The sequence below is a fragment of the Bubalus bubalis genome, chromosome 7, assembly GCF_019923935.1.
Source record: "Bubalus bubalis isolate 160015118507 breed Murrah chromosome 7, NDDB_SH_1, whole genome shotgun sequence".
NCBI classification, from domain to species: Eukaryota; Metazoa; Chordata; class Mammalia; order Artiodactyla; family Bovidae; genus Bubalus; species Bubalus bubalis.
The window spans coordinates 94,963,635-94,983,662 of NC_059163.1; the positions used below are offsets into that span (position 1 = coordinate 94,963,635).

Here is a 20,028-nt window from a genome sequence, read left to right on the forward strand (position 1 = left end):
CACTGACCTCCTCATGATTCCTCTGAGGCTCTAGGCATACTCCTGCCTCACGCTTTCACACTCACTGTGTCCCCGGCTCGGGATGTTTTCCCAATGTACACAATGCCCTCCTTCCTTCAGTGTTTGCTCATCAGTTGCCTCCTTCATGATGTCTGCCTCTAACATCCTTTACTGTTTTAACCCCATGTACTCCCATCGTTCTTCCATACTTTTTTTTTTTCCCTTTTCCATTACACCTGTCAACTTCTGACACGCTATATAATTTGTGGTGGTTTAGTCGCTAAGTCATGTCCTACTCTTGAGACCTCACGGACTGTATGTAACCTGCCAGGCTCCTCTGTCCATGGGGTTCTCCAGGCAAGAATACTGGAGTGGGTTGCCATTTCCTTCTCCAGTATATAATTTACTTGTTAAGTTTATTGTAAATGTGTTCTAGTTAGAATGTAGTCTCATGAGGGCAGGGATTCTGTTTGTTTTGTTTGCTGTTGTCTTTCAACTGCCCTGGTTAGTGTCTGGCACCGACTTAGGCGATCAGTAAATATTGGGGGATAAGTGAATCCATGAATGCACGGTGTGTGTTGCATACGGTTCGTAGGCATGTGTGGGTGGTTGGATTTTGCTGTTCTCTTGTGATACATCTTTTAACAGTGGGGAATTTGTTCAGAGCAGTTACCAAGCCAACCGTGCTTGGAAGAACACTGAAGCAGCAGAATACTGTTTAAGCAGAAGCCTCTCCCATGTAGTCACCAGTGCGCTCTCGTGGTTGCAGACTTTCATCTGCCTAGACTGTGTAACCCTACTGATAACTTCTCCTGCACTGGCGATGATGACTTCCTCAAAGTTTGAGTTTGGACTGGGCAAAAATCATCTTTCTTTGTCTTCCCCTAATTGTTCATATTTCCCACATATTATTCAAGTGTTGTAACTTTCTGTGTAAATACTTAGAAGACTCATCTGAATAATGTCAAAGGACTAGAATCACTAACTTCAAAATTTCTTCAGTCTTAACTGGTATATCATTGTGTTATCATTTTGAACTTCATTATAATTTGGTTCATTGACCCCAAGTTGCATTTAGTACTACTTCTTAGCTTTATAACCTGGAACCAGTGACTAAATGTAACCAGGCCTATTTGTTCATCTGTGTCACCCTGCCATCTACCCCACAAGGCTATTGTGGACTTCGAATGAGATGACCAAAAACAAGGTTAAGCCCTCAATGAGTGTTTGGTGGTATTATCTCAGTGATGACACTGTTGCCACTGATGTTAGCTGCTACTAGTGGAATAGCTTTTGCTCCAAATTGAAGCTGGTGAAGTACCGGTAGAGGCTGAGCACATCTTACTTGATTTGGAGATGGGAGTTCTGATTGATCAGGAAGTAGTACTCAAGAAGTCTGTATACTCAGTTCTGTACCATTCAGTGATATTTTGGAGAGACTGAAGGACCAGAGCATGGTGATTACTGATGTATTGGTTAATATTTATAAGATTGTAAAGTAATGATCTCAGATATCTGCATGAGGAAGAGTAGATTTGTTTTAGGTTAGATCAGTAATCTGTGTATATTGAGTTTTTTTTTCATAGCTTTATAGCTATGCTTTGTATTAGTTTAACATTATTTGTACTCCTGAGAGATTTTTAAACTTTTTTTAAGCTTTTCATGAATCTGTGCTAAAATTTTTCTGTGTACATAATATGTATACATATATACTACTAGGTATATGCCTATAAGTCAGATAGCTAAGTTCTGAGTTACATACCTGTTTATTTTACTAGATATTCCCAAATTGTTTACAAAAGAAGTTGTAACAATATGCACTCCTACCAGTAGTAGCATTTCAGGCTTCTTACATAATTATGAGCATTTAATGTTATCAGATTTTTAAAGTTTTTGAAATAGCGCCTCATTTTGGTTTTTTTTTTTTTTTTTTTTTTTTTTTTTATTTTATTTTTAAACTTTACATAACTGTATTAGATTTGCCAAATATCAAAATGAATCCGCCACAGGTTTACATGTGTTCCCCATCCTGAACCCTCCTCCCTCCTCCCTCCCCATTCCATCCCTCTGGGTCGTCCCAGTGCACCAGCCCCAAGCATCCAGTATCGTGCATCGAACCTGGACTGGCAACTCATTTCATACATGATATTTTACATGTTTCAATGCCATTCTCCCAAATCTTCCCACCCTCTCCCTCTCCCACAGAGTCCATAAGACTGTTCTATACATCGGTGTCTCTTTTGCTGTCTCGTACATAGGGTTATTGTTACCATCTTTCTAAATTCCATATATATTCGTATTTCTCTGATCAGATTGGTTATCTTTTCATGTATTTATAAGTCATTCATGTTTCCTCTTAGAATTACCTGTTCCTGACTTTGACCCATTTTTATTGTTTTGCTTTTTCATACTTAGTTGTAAAAAATTATTTCTAAAGTCTGGATGCTAGCCCTTGTCAGTTTTGTGAAACAAATATTAAGAATAGGGATTTCATCTTCTGGATATTTCTTTGCTAGCTTGACTGCTTTTCAAGTTGTTTCTCTGCCTAGTTTTAAGCCTAGACACTTAAAACTCCACTAGAGGGTATGATTTAAGTTTTAAATTTGTCAAGATTTCTTCTAGTGATTGCTTGAAATTATACTGTATTTTCAAGTTAAGTTAGAAATCATTTAGTATGACTCTCTTTTTGTGGTAAAAAACCAAGCCCTGAAGATATAGAGCACTAAATGCGGAACTAGAAATAGAAAGAACCAGTATGGTATTTTTTCTGGTGAAGGAGATCATGAAGAACTGGCCCTAAAATTGACATCGTTGTTATAGGTTAAGAATTTTGCCTGTATGTATTTATTTCCTCAATAGAAAGAACTAAATTGATAGATAAAAAATGCAATTGGAGTTTCTGAAGAGAAAGAAGACAGTTTTTGTGTCAATACGAAGAAGGACTTTTGTAGAAAAATTAACTCTGACCGCAGTGGGTTAAGTTATTTCATTAATTTGTGAGCTTCCTGGTTACTGGTAGTATTTATGCAGATTATGAATGACCACTAACAATCATAGAATTCAGAGATAGGATGTATCTAGCAACTGTCTTATTGAAGACCTTCTTTTTATAGGTGAGGATACTGAGGTCTGAGTGTTTTGGCCTAGGTAGTTTGTGGCTAAAATAGGACAAGAATCTATGTATTGTCCTTCAGGCTGCTGCTGCTGCTAAGTCGCTTCAGTCATGTCCGACTCTGTGTGACCCCATAGACAGAAGCCCACCATTGCCATTGCCTTCTCCGAGTGACTTCTAGCTTATCACATTTGCTCCCTTCTGCGAATGAGAATGAGGTTAAGGAAGGTTCAGGAAAGGATTCCTGCCTTAGAAAGGAGGAACCTCCCAGATATTTTCTGATTCTGCCTCTGGGTTTTCTAATTCCACTTTGACTTTACTTCCTTCATGGTTTCTCCAGCACAGTAAGATTAATTTTGTAGCATTTGTGAGAGATGCTACACTACTTTTTAATATGGTGTTCTTTAGGGTATTGAGTATGTCTTGTTAATTTATGTTCCTAACTCCTGGCCCAGAGTAGATTATCAATAAATATTAACTCATTGAATGGATGCCTGGTAATAGAAAATAAAAAGCAGTAAGGGCAACAGTAGGAAAATACACTTAAGAGATTCTGAGAGTAAGAGAGGGAATTTAAAGGAAGAGAATCATGAATAAAGTTATATCTGAAAATAATTGCAATTCAGTTACCATACTAAAATTTAGGCTTTGTAACATAATGATTTGAAGAAGGCAGTGGCACCCCACTCCAGTACTCTTGCCTGGAAAATCCCATGGATGGTGGAGCCTGGTGGGCTGCAGTCCATGGGCTCACTAAGAGTTGGACATGACTAAGCAACTTCACTTTCAATTTTCACTTTCATGCATTGGAGAAGGAAATGGCAACCCACTCCAGTGTTCTTGCCTGGAGAATCCCAGGGACAGGGGAGCCTGGGGGGCTTCCGTCTATGGGGTTGCACAGAGTCGGACACGACTGAAGTGACTTAGCAGCAGCAGCAGCAGCAGGAACATAATGATTAATACCAAGAGTTCTCATCCTGTTGCCTCCATTTAGAATCTGAGTGTGAACAAGTTTAAACTCTGTGCTTCAGTTCACTTATCTGTTCAATGGGGTTAATAGGTGGCACATTCTTCCTGGGATACATGTATGTTTATGTGTGTATGTATCACTTAGGTTAGCTTTCACCTGTAACCAATATGTAAGGTTAACAATGGTGTTTACTATTCTTATATTAATTATGCTAGTATTTGAGGGTAATGAAATGTAGTTAGACTTACTGTGAATGTAATTAGACTTAATGTAGTTAGATTTACTGTGGCTTTTTTTTTTTTTTTGGTATGGTAAGTAAGCTTATTCCTGAATATGCTATAATTAGAATCAGAAAGAAAACATTACAGTTTATCCATAGGGACAGGAGGAGAAGGGGACGACAGAGGATGAGATGGCTAGATGGCATCACTGACTTGATGGACATGAGTTTGAGTAGACTCCTGGAGTTGGTGATGGACAGGGAGGCCTGGTGTGCTGCGATTCATGGGGTCGAAAAGAGTCCAACAGGACTGAGTGACTGAACTGAACTGAACTGATAGGGTTTAGCTCTAAGTAGCATTCCTTTTTAATTATCTATGTAAAATTAGAGGAGCCAAGCTTAGATAATCTGAAATTCTAGATAAGATTCTTGAGATGATGTTCTCTGCGTATCTTATAAATCTGAGAGGATTAATTTAAGGGAACTTATACAGTTCTATTCAGAATCAGCTAATTATGAAGGTTTTGAGGAAGGATGGTGTATAAGGGATCTTTAAACTTGATAATAAATTTCTGTTATGCTGTTCATTTATAAAAATGCCCATGTATATAGTTTGTAGGCAACAAGGTGTAATCTCTTCAGAAAACTAAAGAGTTGACATCTTTTCATGCTTTTGTCAAATTCTTGAGATTTGATGAAAAGGTGGAGCATCTTTTAAATGGAATGAAATGAGACAAAAATGAAATTTTCTTTTCTTTGACAGATACTCTCTTGTTCTTTAGTTTATGAAGGAAAAACTGGGTTTGTTCTATTAGAAGTCATTTAAAGTATAGGAAGTTTATTTTCAAACCTGGAAAGCAAGACCCAGTGCTGTTACCATGTCAAAGAAAGCAAAAATGGAGGCAGCAATTCAGACATTTTGTAGAAACAAAGGCATAGACAGCAGGAACATTGGAACTGAAGCTCCAAATAAAAGTGAGCATGAATTTAGACAATGACTAAACTTGCAAGAAGAGTGTGTTTGGAAATACCACCCACTTTCATATGTGATTATACAGACAAATGAGAGACAGATGGGAGGAAATAGTATAAAACTGTTTTAATTATTATGATGCTTAAGAATGTACTGCCATGTTGGCATTGAGTCTATTTAATTTCTGAGAAGTTTTTCCTTGTATTATGACTTATCTGTAAAACTTCATGATGATGTGGAGAGATTGTAGAGAGTATTAACCTATATTCCACCCCTACTTCTGTTTTTTAGACTTGGGAAGATCCCCATCGAAAAGATAAGAGCACAGACTGCTGTGGAGATAATGATCCTATTGATGTTTGCGAAATAGGCTCAAAGGTTTGTTTCATAGAGTGTTGTTCTAACATGTGTTCTACTTTAGTCTTGCCGTAAAATTTCAGTTCTTTTCAGAAGGCACCAGTTCTTCAACTCGTCAAAGTTCTTGCCTGTTTATCCCTCTCATAAATGAAGTGAAGTCGCTCAGTCATGTCCGACTCTTTGTGACCCGATGGACTGTAGCCTACCAGGCTCCTCAGTCCATGGAATTTTCCAGGCAAGAATATTGGAGTGGATTGCCATTTCCTTCTCCAGGGGATCTTCCCAACCCAGGGATTGAACCCGGGTCTCCCACATTGCAGGGAGATGCTTTACCATCTGAGCCACCAGTCCTTTTTTGTATCTTTACTTCCTTCTCTTAAACTATGTGTTGGTAAACCCTAGCCCATGGCTAGTCAAATCCAGCTTACCACCAGTTTTTATAAAGAGCACAGCTCCGGCCTTTCATTTACATGTTGTCTGCGCTGCTTTCGCACCACCACTGCAGTTGAGGAGGTTGGAAGAGATGCTACAGTCCGCGAAGTCTCAAGTATTTGCTGTCTGTCCTCTTACAGAATGAGTTTGCTGAGTCCTGCTTCGTTGTCCTTGCCCATTATCCAGGCAGGATGTTCAACACTGATGAGAACTAGCTGGTACTTTTTTTGTGTGCCTGCTTCCAGGCTACTGGGGACAAGCAAAACTTCCACTCTCATAGGTTACTACTACCCGCAGAATTCTGTGTGTCTTCGCTCACATTCTTTCTCCTGTTTTCTGCTGCCTTTCTCGCCAGTATTTATTGTTCTCTGTTAAACTCCTTGTACTTGGTTCTCACTCTCAGCAGAGCATGTTGTCTTTAATTTTGTAGAGCTCCTGGAAACCTGCAGATAAGCATCCCTTTACTTTCCCCTTAGGCTCTCAAACAGATGTGTCTGCAAATACTCCTCCTTCCCTTCCTTCTGTTACTGAGACCAGGACTTCCCTGGGCTCTCAATCCTGTCCCTTCCTGCCGTTTGAATGACACTGTTTTCTTGACTCTTCTCTGTCCTGTATTTACAACTGCCCTTTCTTTATTAGGGGCTTCCCTGATAGCTCAGCTGGTAAAGAATCCGCCTGCAATGTGGGAGACCTGGGTTCAATCCCTGGGTTGGGAAGATCCCCTGGAGAAGGGAAAGGCTACCCACTCCAGTATTCTAGCCTGGAGAATTCCAGGGACTATATAGTCCATGGGGTCACAAAGAGTCGGACACAACTAAGCGACTTTCACTTTCACTTTTCTTTATTGACTTCCTTCCATATTCCCTTTCATAAGAAGACTTGTAAAAAGAGGAAACACTCATCTCTATCTCCTCCTTCCCACTTAATCTTCAGTCAGTTTAAAATTGTTTTCATCCCCCCATTATTTCAATGAAACCGCTCTTACAAAGATCATCGGTAGCTTTCTTTTAACCAAATCCAACCTGCCCATTTCATATGTTTTGTATAACTTGAATTTACCTTGGAATTTTATGCCTTTAACCTCATCTTCCTTCTTCTATCAGTCTCTTTGCTTGACATCAGTTGTATCAGAGTGACTTGGATATCCTCTAATTCCTCCTTGGTTTCTTTTGTAGGCTGCTTTTCTTCTGCCTGCTCCTTAAGCATTGCTTAGCTTGAGAGTTGCACCGTTGTTCAGCTCTTTTTCTCATGTGAGGACTCCCTTGGTGATCCAGTCCCAACCGTTTGTGGTTTTGCTCTCAAATTACTATCTCCAACTCAGACCCACATTCTCAGCTACCTGCATTTACACTTGACTGTCTCCCAGGCATCTCACACTTGTGTCCCAAACTGAATTCCTCATTTCCTCCTCTCCACCTTACTCCTCTCAGTGAAGGACACCTGTCTTCCTTCCCTCCTCGCCTTCAGATTCTTGAGACAGAAACTGAGAAATCTTACAGATCACCCTTTGCTTCTCTTCATCTCATTAGTCTTGAGGTACTGACTCTGTGACCTAAACGGGCTTTAAATCTCTTTTGCATTATCACTGGAGCTAGCTTTGTCTAATCCTCAATTATATTGCACTTGAATTATTCCTGCCACGGCCCAGTTTCCTTGCTGCGTCTTATTTTCCCTACCATGATTCATAGCAGACTGTTCTCCTGCTGTGTCCTTGTTTAGGCCTTGTCCCTGCTTTCTGACTTTCTCTCCCGCCGCTCCTTGTTTGCACGCTGCCCTGTAGCTGTACTACCCTTTCAATTCCCATAACGTGTCTGCCCTCACTCAATACAGGCCTTCGTACAAACTGTTCCCTCTGCAGAGTGGAACACTCTTCTTCCTTCACTTTATCTTACTTCCCCCTTCTTTTCGCTGCACATCCTTCTGCTCATCCTTTGGATCTCAGCTCTAGTATCACTTCTCGGAAGTCTCCCGTTACCCGCCGTAGACTAACATACTAGCTCTTTGGTCTGTGGTTCCTTGGTACTAACTGTCTGTGTTGTTTGCCTCATTGTCTCCTCTCAGATGGCTGTGAGCTCTCAGAAGAGAAGACCCACCATTGCGGTGTTTAATTCAGTGTCTGGCAAAGAGCATGTGCCTAATGGAAGACATGCCAAGTGTGGTCACTGCTTGAGTTGTATTCTTCTAGCCAAGATCAAATCAGTTATCTCTGGAAATTCATATTAGCACTTTTAGGCGTCCAGACTGTTGTTTTAGTAAATAGTTTCCTCTGATTCTTCGTTGCTTGTTTATGTGCCGTGATGCTTTGTTACTCTCTTCTTTCTTCTTTGTCCTCTTCTTCTTTATTCTCCTTTCTTACTCCTGTTTCGTCCTCTTCATCCGCTTCTTAGATTTTCTGTGCCCTCTTTCGCTTTTTATTCTTCTGTTTTTCCACTTTTTTTCTTCCTTATACTCTTCTGTCCACCCTCTCCCTCCCTCTTCTCTTCCTTCCCCCGTCCCTTTCTCCTTTCCTGCAGGAGAGATCTGTATCCAATCTTGATTTCTAGTTTTATACCCAGATAAGGACAGACAGGCACTAGAGTTCGTGTGTGTGTGACTCTAGAATTCCTCTGTCTCTCCAGCAGAAAAATGGCCAGATTGTTTGCTTTAGTTCAGATTAAGCTATAGTTGAGAAAATTTTTTGGACATTTTCTCTCCAGAGGGATAGTAAAGGATATATAAAATGCATAGATTAGAAGGAAGAATATAACTATTTTAACGAGTACCTCCTCTCTTCTATCTTATAATAGATGCTCTGTTATATTACTTTGGTCATTTCCCTGTGTCTTCTTTTGTGATAAGAATGGTCGCTAAATTAAGTAACATTACATTGATAGAAAGGTTATGTAGTAGAAAACTCTTCTTTTGTTGAAAATTTATTTTATTGAGATGTAGTTGATTTACAGTATTGTGTTAATTTCCTCTTGGAACAGAGTGATTCAGTTTTATATATATGTGTGTATACACACACACACACACACACACACATTCTTTTTCATATTTTTTCCTCTATGGTTTGTCACAAGATATTGAATATAGTTCCCTGTGCTATATAGTGTCACCTTGTTGTTTCTTCATTTATAGGATATATAATAATTTGCATCTGTTGATCCCAGAATTCCTCTGCAGGAGACTCGGCTTTGATCCCTGGGTAGGGAAGATCCCCTGGAGGAGAGCATGACAGCCTCCTCTAGTATTCTCGCCTGGAGAATCCTATGGACAGAGAAGACCGGTGGGCTATAGTCAATGGGATTGCAAAGAGCTTGACATAACTGAGGTGACTTAGCACGTGTGCACACATAGGAGAAATTGTGTGGTATTTGTCTTTCTCTTCCTGACTTAACTTTATTTAGTATGATCATCTCTATGTCCATCCATGTTATTGCAGATGGCATTATTTCACTCTTTTATGGCTAAGTAATATTCCATTGTATATATGTGCCACATCTTCTTTATCCATTCATCCATCAGTGGACGTTTAGGTTCTCTATGTCTGGCTGTTGTGAATAATGCTGCTATGAATATAGGGGTGCATGTATTTTTTTTTGAATTATAGTTCTGTCTGGATATATGCCCAGGATTGGGATTGCTGGATTATATGGCAATTCTATTTTCAGTTTTTTGCGAAACCTCCATAGTGGCTACACCGATTTACATTCCTACCAACAGTGTAGGGGGTTTCCTAGAAAACTTACTCTGCAGGTATAATCCTTGGGGCCACTTGGCTCATATAAGATGCAGGTTGTTAATTTAAATTCCTATGCAGATATTTAGTGGGTGAAAAGATTAAATGAAAATATCTTATTTTCACTGATGTAAAAATTTGACAGTGAACCTATAATTAATGAGATTGGTAACTGAAAATCATGAAAATCTATATACCTGATAAATTGATTTATTATCTCTAATTCGTTATTGACTAAACAAAGGGATCTAAAAAAACTTGATGTACAGGCTTTTAAATAAACTTGTCAAAGTCATTAAATATCTAAAATAAAATTAAAGGCCTTAAATGTAAGTTTTTTTTTAAAGTTTACATAATTAATCTTGAAAGCATGCCTCTGTGTTTTACATAGAATGCTTGGTACATAGTAGGTGTTTAGTTCCTTACTACTGAAAAATATGCTGACTGTTGTTGTTCAGTCACTAAGTTGTGTCTGCTTCTTTGCAACCCCATTAGATGGCCGCATTCCAGGCTTCCCTGTCCTTCAGTATCTCCTGGAGTTTGCTCAAGTTCATGTTTATTGAGTTGGTGATGCTATCTAACCTTGTCATCCTCTGTGGCCCCCTTCTCCTTTTGCCTTCCATCTTTTCCAACATCAGGGTCTTTCCAGTGAGTCAGCTCTTTGTATCCAGTGGCCAAAGTATTGGAGCTTCAGCTTCAGCATCAGTCCTTCCAATGAATATTCAGGGTTGATTTCCTTTAGAATTGACTGGTTTGTTCTCCTTGTAGTCCAATGTATATATTATTATATATAATATATATAGTATTATATACTATATAATATATAGTATATACTATATGTGTTTATGCATATACATATGCATATAACCAGAGAATATAGCAATGTTGTACCTGGACTCATGATATATGGAAACTGTGAGATAATAAATTTACACTATTTAAGGCTTTAGATTTATAATTATTTGTTACACTGCAGTATATACCTAATACACAAGATAACAGGTTTTAAGCAGTTTTACTTTCCGTGGTTTTTCATATTGATTGGGTCCAGTTGAAGTTTTACCTCATTCTTCATATAAATCCACATAGACGTTTCACTGTGGGTCACTGTCATATTCTGCTGATTGCAGGTTCCCAGGAGTTAGCAGTTGACAGGTGTGAGCAGATATGTGTAGAGCCCAGAGAGAAAATTAACATCTGTAGAAGACCTCTTAGGAGAAGGCAGTGGCATCCCACTCCAGCACTCTTGCCTGGAAAATCCCATGGACGGAGGAGCCTGGTAGGCTGCAGTCCACGGGGTCGCAAAGAGTCGGACATGACTGAGCGACTTCACTTTTACTTTTCACTTTCCTGCATTGGAGAAGGAAATGGCAACCCACTCCAGTGTTCTTGCCTGGAGAATCCCAGGGGTGGGGGAGCCTGGTGGGCTGCCGTCTATGGGGTCGCACAGAGTCGGACATGACTGAAGTGACTTAGCAGCAACAGCAGCAGAAGACCTCTTATGTTGTAGTTCATGTGTCTTTTGTTTCCTTTGCTCTTTTTCTTTACATCAAAGAATATGCGATATGATCTCCACTTTACTGTTGAGAAACCAAGTCCTGAAGTACTGTGTGGCTTGTGTGAAGTAATTGACCTCAACACCTCTAAGAATGGTGGAGCAAGAATTCACTCCCGCATACTTGTGACTTAAAAATCCTACCTTTTGAAATATTTTTGTATAATGGCTAGAACAGTCTATGATCACCCTAGTCTAGTCCTGTGTAAAATTTTGAGGCATACCTGTATTCCTGTTGCAGAATGTAAATTCATTTTGAAACAAGGTCAACTGTATGATTTCCAAGGAATTAGTAACAGTATCTGCTGTGTACATTAATTTCCTTGCAGAGTAGATGGAGAGTTTTATAATGGAACTGAGAAAATAGGTCTCATCTTATATCCAAAGCAATTTATTCCTTTAGTTAATGAGACGTGAAATAATATTTAGTAAACATGAATTATTTAATCACCATCTAAACAGTGGACCTTGGTTGAGACCGTGTCCCTGCTAAGTGGCTTCAGTCATGTCCAAGTCTTTGCAACCTCATGGACTGTAGCCCACCAGGCTTCTCTGTCCATGGGATTCTCCAGGCAAGAATACAGAAGTGGTTTGCCATTCCCTTCTCCAGGGGATCTTCCTGATCCAGGAATCGAACCCAGGTCTCTGCACTGCAGCCAGATGCTTTACCCTCTGAGCCATTGGGGAGGACCTGGTGTTGAGGCTGTGCTCCTTTATCTTGTGCCTGGTTGTGCCTGGCTAGTCCTTAAAGCACCTGTGAGGAACAGCATAGAAAGAAAGCCTCTTTTCACACCGTATTTGTAAATGGGTAAAGGGAAAGGAGCAGAGTCCTGGAAGTTGATAATAGACTTAGAATCACAGATACAGACATTTTTAAGGATAAGTTCTTTGAGAATTATTATTCATTTGATGTCTAATGTTATGTGTTCTTCAAAATTTGTTGAATTGAATTGTGGGATCTTCATTAGAATTTTACCATTTGTTGCTAAGCATCTTATCCTGAGTTTTTGTTTTGATAGAGAGAATTTTCTTTTCAGATTTTAAATGTGTTATGTATAGCAAGACAGTGTTTTGTCTACTCCCCTTCTGTTGCTTGTGAGATCAAAGGGCATTTATCATTCTGATGAAACTTGATAATGCCCAGACATGCTTCCTGCTTGTCCTTGTAACCATAAAAGTCTCAAAGTTATATTATATGAAATTTCAAAGTAAATTGATTTTTATGGATAAATATAAAACAATTTAGAATGTGCCTTTAAAAACTATATCAGTTCAGTTCAGTTCAGTCGCTCAGTTGTGTCTGACTCTTTGCCACCCCATGAACTGTGGCACTCCAGGCCTCCCTGTCCATCACCAACTCCTGGTGTCCACCCAAATCCATGTCCATCGAGTTGGTGATGCCATCCAGCCATCTCATCCTGTCGTCCCCTTCTCCTCCTGCCCCCAGTCCCTCCCAGCATCAGGGTCTTCTCCAATGAGTCAACTCTTCACATGAGGTGGCCAAAGTATTGGAGTTTCAGCTTTAGCATCAGTCCTTCCAATGAACACCCAGGACTGGTCTCCTTTAGGATGGACTGGTTGGATCTCCTTGCAGTCCAATGGACTCTCAGGAGTCTTCTCCAACACCACAGTTCAAAAGCATCAATTCTTCGGTGCTCAGCCTTGTTCACAGTCCAACTCTCACATCCATACATGACCACTGGAAAAACCATAACCTTGACTAGATGGACCTTTGTTGACAAAGTAACAAAGTCTCTGCTTTTTAATATGCTGTCTAGGCTGGTCATAACTTTCCTTCCAAGGAGTAAATGTCTTTTAAGTTCATTGCTGCAGTCACCATCTGAAGTGATTTTGGAGCCCAGAAAAATAAAGTCAGCCACTGTTTCCACTGTTTCCCCATCTATCTGCCATGAAGTGATGGGACTGGAATCCATGATCTTAGTTTTCTGAATGTTGAGCTTTAAGCCAACTTTTTCACTCTCCTCTTTTACTTTCATAAGAGGCTCTTTAGTTCTTCACTTTCTGTCATAAGGGTGGTGTCATCTGCATATCTGAGGTTATGGATATTTCTCCCAGCAATCTTGATTCCAGCTTGTGCTTCCTCCAGCCCAGCGTTTCTCATGATGTGCTCTGCATATAAGTTAAACAAGCAGGGTGACAATATACAGCCTTGACGTACTCCTTTTCCTATTTGGAACCAGTCTGGTGTTCCATGTCCAGTTCTAACTGTTGCTTCCTGACCTGCATACAGGTTTCTCAAGAGGCAGGTCAGGTGGTCTGGTATGCCTGTCTCTTGCAGAATTTTCTGGTTTCCAGTAATTCTGATAGGCACCCCTGCCCCAGAGTCTACTCAGCTGTGGCACTGTTGACAGTTTGGGTGGATGTTTCTGTTACAGGAGACTATCCTGAGCAGCATCCCTGGCCTCTTGTCACTAGATGCTAATAATACCCACCAAGTTGTGACAACCAAATGTGTCCCAGACATTGCCAAATGTCCTCTAGAGAGCAAAATTGCCTCTGGTTGAGAACCAGTGCTCTAGTTTATCACTGAGTTAGCCAGTGTAGTTACCTTTCCTTGATGGTTATGTGATAACTGAACATTTTTGTTTTATAAAGGACCTCCTGGCACGAGGTATGTAAGTCTCCCCAAAACAATTGCAAACCTTTAAGAAAGGAGGCACTTTCTTTTTGTATACAGTGTCTAATATAGTGCTTGCGTACTTAATAGAGCCTAAACATGTGAGAATCTGGTCAATATAGTTGTGTATGTTCTCCTAAAAGTGGTATTTCGGTTTCGTTTATACAGTCACATTAATCTGTTGGTGGAGAAGGAAATGGCAATCCACTCCAGCACTCTTGCCTGGAAAATCCCATGGACGGAAGAGCCTGATAGGCTACAGTCCATGGGGTCGCAAAGAGTCAGACACGACTGAGTGACTTCACTTCACTTCACTTAATCTGTTGGATAAACTGATTCAGCTTCATGCAGGTTATATTAAGATTTTAGATTCATTTTGCAAATGTTTGGGAAAAGATGTATTTGACTTTATGGTTTAAGATCTGCTTTTTTCTCTCAAATAATTTCAAGACACAACAGTGACTTTTATTTGCATACCTTGATTTCCAGTTGTAAAGCTGCATTTTAAGTCTTGAAGGAATTATTCTGAAGCATGTGTTCAGATTTCAGTTTACAGTGAAATTCTATAGCCAAATAAACCTTTAAAAATAAAAGGCTATAGAAGGAATGCATGCATATAAACTTGGTGTTGGCAACTTAAAGGAACCACTGAAATAACTTTCTTTAGCACAAGGAACATCTGCTTCAACATCATGCTATTTCTTGATTTCTCTTAAAATCTTTTAACACATTTTGTGAAATCTGCTTTGTCTGTATCTTTAACATATTCATAATTCTTTGATTGTCATTCATTATCTTAAGGCTGCATTCAGATATGGTAAAAATTTACTTTTCATTAGTAACTGATAAATATAGCTTGCAGAAAAGGTACTGTTAAGCAGTTTCAAAGAATTCTCATGTCTCTTTTTACCCCCAAGCCGCATAAGCCAGATTTATACTATAACATGATGTACGTGGCTTTATTTCCTGCTTAGTATGAGTTTCTGGGCCTGCTACATTAAATTTTAAGATCTATACATAATTTTAGTTTCTAAAAAGGGATTAAGATATCTATTCTAAAAAGTATATCATAAAAAGCTTTATGATTGAGTTTATAATGATTTTAATTATTAAAGCTTTATTAAGTTTCAATCTGTAGTGCTTTTAATTTTTCATATGAATTTTTATAATATATGAGTAAACTTCTCCAAAGCCTTGCAGATTCTGAATTTCTTTTCTCTTTAAAGGTTCTTTCTCGTGGAGAAGTTGTTCATGTGAAGATCCTTGGAGTTTTGGCTCTTATTGATCAGGGTGAAACAGATTGGAAATTAATTGCTATCAATGTTAATGATCCTGAAGCCTCAAAATTTCATGGTAAGTCTGTAAAACTCTCCAGAAACAGAAGTAGATCAGTGTGTCATTGGGATTCTTAGAATTTAAAAGGGGCTTGTGTAAAGCATAATGTATGTATTTGGGAGTTAAATTTATATGTTTTTTTCTAATTCTCTCTCCATGAACTATGAAGGGCAGTTCAGTATGATTGTGTCTGAGTTGTGTCATACTGCTGGGAGGAACAGGAGAAAGAAAAGGATGCAAACAGATGATAGTTCACACTAAGAAAGTACATTGGATGGCTTTCCTTCCCCCTCACCTCTGTCCCTCTCACCCTTCCTCCTTTCTTAAATCCCTATTTTATTCATTTGAATAACAGGAGAAAATAAAGTGGGGGGGGGGGTGTTCATCAAGGACATGTTGGTTGTGTTAGTCACTCAGTCATGTCTATTACCCCGTGAACTATGGCTCAGCAGACTCCTCTGTCCATGGAATTCTCCAAGCAAGCATCTTGGAATGGGTTGCCATTTCCTTCCCAGGGGATCTTCCCAACACAGGGATTGAACCGTGCTCTACCACATTGCAGGCAGATTCTTTACCATCTGAGTCACCAGGGAAGTGACTAGGGAAGCCATCAAGGACATAAACTGTTCTTATACCTAGTTTTTGTTTTCTCTTGTACAATTGAAGGGAAAGATAACTGCCCTCTAGCAAAATTTTGATGTCCTGGAAATTTAAATTCCCAGAATAGTTTGTGTGGTGAAGAGTTGACTTTCCTTGGAGTCAGACAGACTTCAGTTTTCATTCTGGCTGTGCTACTTCCTACCCAAGTGACTTTAGATAAATCATTTAATCTTTCTGAATTTCAGTTTGCTCATCTATCAGTGGAAGTAATTATACCTACTTGTGAGGTTGTTCACAGTATAAAAGATGATTTACCTAAAGAATCTGGCTGTCACATCAAGTGTTGAATATATGGCCACTATTATTGTTCTTTCACCAATTTTCCCCCCTGTTTTTCTAACTTTTCTCCTTTTGGTTTCATCCTTATTCAGGATCCTGTTTTTTTCTAGGCCTCAATTCTTATCTAAACTGGAAAGTATACCATTTCTGAATTGACTGAAACTCATTAACACATTTTTTTCTCCTAATTTATCTGCATTTAAAATCTTTTCTTGAACATGGAGCAAGAGAAATTTTATGCCATTCTTGCTTGCAATTGAGAAAGGAAGGGGTCTGATAGGGTAAAGTACATATAACCTCAGGGCCAAAACTAAAACATGAAAAGTACAATTAAAATATGAGACTGAGCCCATATTAAACCATATATATTTCTTATCTAATTATTTTATCCTGAGTTTCTTTATTATCGTATTTCTCATATATATATATATATATATATATATATATGCAACAAGAGTAAATAACCAGCTTAAGAGTTTTTTTAATACATTAGCTTCTCCTCTAATGAGACCTGATAATATAATGATGAAACAGCCAGCAAAAACAAATCATTCAGCTTGTGATGTGGCACACTAAAGTCACAAAATGTGCTGACGAATGTCCCTTTAAACTGGAGAGGCTGAAAGTCTAAGGAAACTAGTCTTTACCCAATACTGTTGGAGATGTTATTTAACATCCTAAATTCCCTATCATAGGCAAACACTGGTTGTTATTCTTAATTTAGAAGACTCTCAAAGGATTTAAATAATTTACCCAAGTTTGCACTTTTACTAAGTAGTAGAACCATGATTTGAACTCATTTTTGTGTGATTATAAAGTCTGCTATCCATCTACCATACTATACTGAGCAGTTCATGTTTGTGTAATTTTTACAGTATTGTAACTAGCAGTTTTGAAACCAAATTACATAGGATAAGTATGTTACTCCTAGAGTTTCCTAAAGGTTAGAATGCAAATATTAATGGACAGAGATCATTCCTAACCTTACTTTTTTCTTCACTACTTAGCCTGCTGTGTTGTCTGTGTTTTCATTAGCAGCTCTAAAGAGGAGAATTGGAGGGGATGAGAACTGAGAGATGCTCGCTAACACAGGGGTTGAAAGCTTCCTCAATTCGTGAAGAAATTTTTACAAAATCAGATTATATGACTTGATCACAATATTTAATAGCTCTATCTTGTATCACAATAATTCATCTTCTAAAGATATATAACTTATAATTCAGGAAAAGTTTAAGTGTTGTAAGTACATGGCTTATTTTATATAATGTTACAGGTGAAAAATAGAACCTTGGCAAGGGTGAGGGGACCTCAGAAATAAAGGAATCAACTTCATGATTTTGAGATTAGGGGAAATGTCTCTTGTAACAACTCATGGTTTTAATGTAGCACCATAAGAATGTATGTTTGGATTCATATGATTAACTAAATACTAGCGAATAGATATTAAAAGTTTGATGTTATTTTCTATCGACTGTAAATCTTTGAAAATAAATCAACAGTATTTAATCTTAAACCAGGTAACTTTTAAACATTTTATTATGTGTCCCTTTCCTTCTAAAATCACAAACACATGATTTTGGATGACTTTTTTTTTTAATTATAAAAATAGTCATATATTTAGAAATAAAAGCTCAGAAGTATAAAAAAGATACATAAAATGAAAAGTAATGTTCCCTTTCCCACCCCTACCCCCAGTCTTACTTCTGGTATCTCCTTCCCCATATGTTTTAGTTCTCGATTGGTAGCTTCTCTTCTGTAATCGATGTGCCTCATACCTCTGATTCTTTTCTTTCAATTTGCTGCTTTGAAAGATTAGAAATTTAACATCTTATACATTTCTCAATTTTGTTACCACATTTCTTCTTCTGTTACTTAATAGCTGTAGGTATTACACTTCAAACTATATTTATTGCTTCATTAATTTTGAACAGTAACTTGTGGCTGCCCAGTGTAAAACCAGGACATTGAGGTTTCTACCCTTCTTTCCTTCTCTGCCCCTTGCCTCCCAGCTTCCCTCAGCTATACTATGAGTTCTATAGCGTCAGCATTTATAATGTGTAGGTTCTGTTCTTTCAGCATAGCTGTTTATCATGTTTTGTCTCTTAAATCTGATAGTTGAAAACTACTAAATGGCATTCACAGTGTTATATGAGTGTCATTCCCTTCGTTATCACTGTTTATTGACGACTGGCCTTGGACAGGCTGTTTTCTTAAGCCTGCTGCATAGCTGTCGCCATGGGCTTTCTTTTCATTGCCTTTCTGGGCTATTGGTCCTATTCTTTCTTAGATTCTTTCATATTCTCTTTTTTATTTGCATTTTTTGACTGGTGTACCTTTCCAAAAATTTTTATAGAAGATGCCTGGGAAAATTGAGCTCATACATGTCAGAGTCTATACATGTCAGAAATAGTTTATTTTGTTTTGTTGGTTAACTTATACTTAAATACTCTTAAATTATCTAATGCAGTAAACTTAAGTATAAGTTACTGTAAATGAGTTGAAATTTCTATCACAAAGGAGTATGATTTTTTAACAGTTTTAAACATCGTCATCTATACTTGGCATTTCTATTCAATATGAAGAAGGGTTAAAACCATGTAAGGAAGGGTAACTGTCTGGAAATTTTTTTAAAAATCAGTAGTTTTCTGAAGAAATGTGTAGAGAAATTTTTTTAATATTTCCTATATATTTTAATTGTTACTTAGACACTTAAAAATAAGTCCCTGCTATTCATTTCTACTACCTTAAGAAAAGAAGCTGTTTTTTACATGGTTAGTACCTATTTTTTCTTATTTGAAAACAAAGACAATTTATAGACAGTACACTTTATCTCTCTCTTTTTTTTCCATATTAATCTGAGCACATTTATGTTTTTTGCAAGGAAGTTCTGGTGTTGTTTTATTTGTTAGGTAATAACTTCTTTGATCCTAATGAACATGTACAGACTTCAGTAGACTGTAATATCCTGTTTTAATGTGTATAGGTTTTTAAACTTTGACTTGACTGAACTAAAAGTGTCGTTGCATAAGAAAGCACATTTCAATTAGAAACTGGTTGCTAGCTATATTTTTCATTTTAACATTAATATTTAAATCTTCAAGTTTTGCCTCCTGAAATTGGAGTTCAGTTCAGTTCAGTCGCTCAGTCGTGTCCGACTCTTTGCGACCCCATGAATCACAGCACGCCAGGCCTCCCTGTCCATCACCAACTCCTGGAGTTCACTCAAAATTATGTCCACTGAGTCAGTGATGCCATCCAACCACCTCATCCTCTGTCGTCCCCTTCTCCTCCTGCCCCCAATCCCTCCCAGCATCAGAGTCTTTTCCAATGAGTCAACTCTTTGCATGAGGTGGCCAAAGTACTAGAGTTTCAGCTTTAGCATCATTCCTTCCAAAGAAATCCCAGGGCTGACCTCCTTCAGAATTGGAGTAGCCACTTTGAAAATCTAAAAAAAGTCTAAATAACATTTGAAAACAAATTCCTTATACTGTTTGGTAGAAAATTGGGCACTTTGACTGGGTCATTAACACTTGATGAGCACCAAGACTGTTTAATGCCCTGTAATTAGGTTCCAGCCCCTAATGCTCCTAATGGTACCTTAATTTGTAAGAGTTAATAAGACTCCTTATGTAGGGCAGCTAAGTTGTTAGTAGAGAATGCCTTGGCTGTTAGGGATAATAGTTCTTGGTTATGAAATAACCAAGTTCAGAGCTTTTTAAGAAGATTGAAATTGCAATCCTAGGGCATATGTCATTTCTTTGGTTAAAGCAAGCAGT

The 20,028-nt window shown here is 38.3% G+C and overlaps 1 protein-coding gene across 2 annotated transcripts in view; it reads left to right on the forward strand.

Moving 5' to 3' along the window:
- Positions 1-20,028, forward strand: part of PPA2 (inorganic pyrophosphatase 2) — a 96,200-nt gene that overhangs the window by 32,600 nt on the left and 43,572 nt on the right. For both annotated transcript variants that reach the window (XM_006076383.4, XM_006076384.4), the window contains 2 exons: positions 5,567-5,653; positions 15,205-15,331. In XM_006076383.4, coding sequence (XP_006076445.1) covers positions 5,567-5,653; positions 15,205-15,331 — 214 coding nt within the window. The remainder of the gene's footprint in view (positions 1-5,566; positions 5,654-15,204; positions 15,332-20,028) is intronic.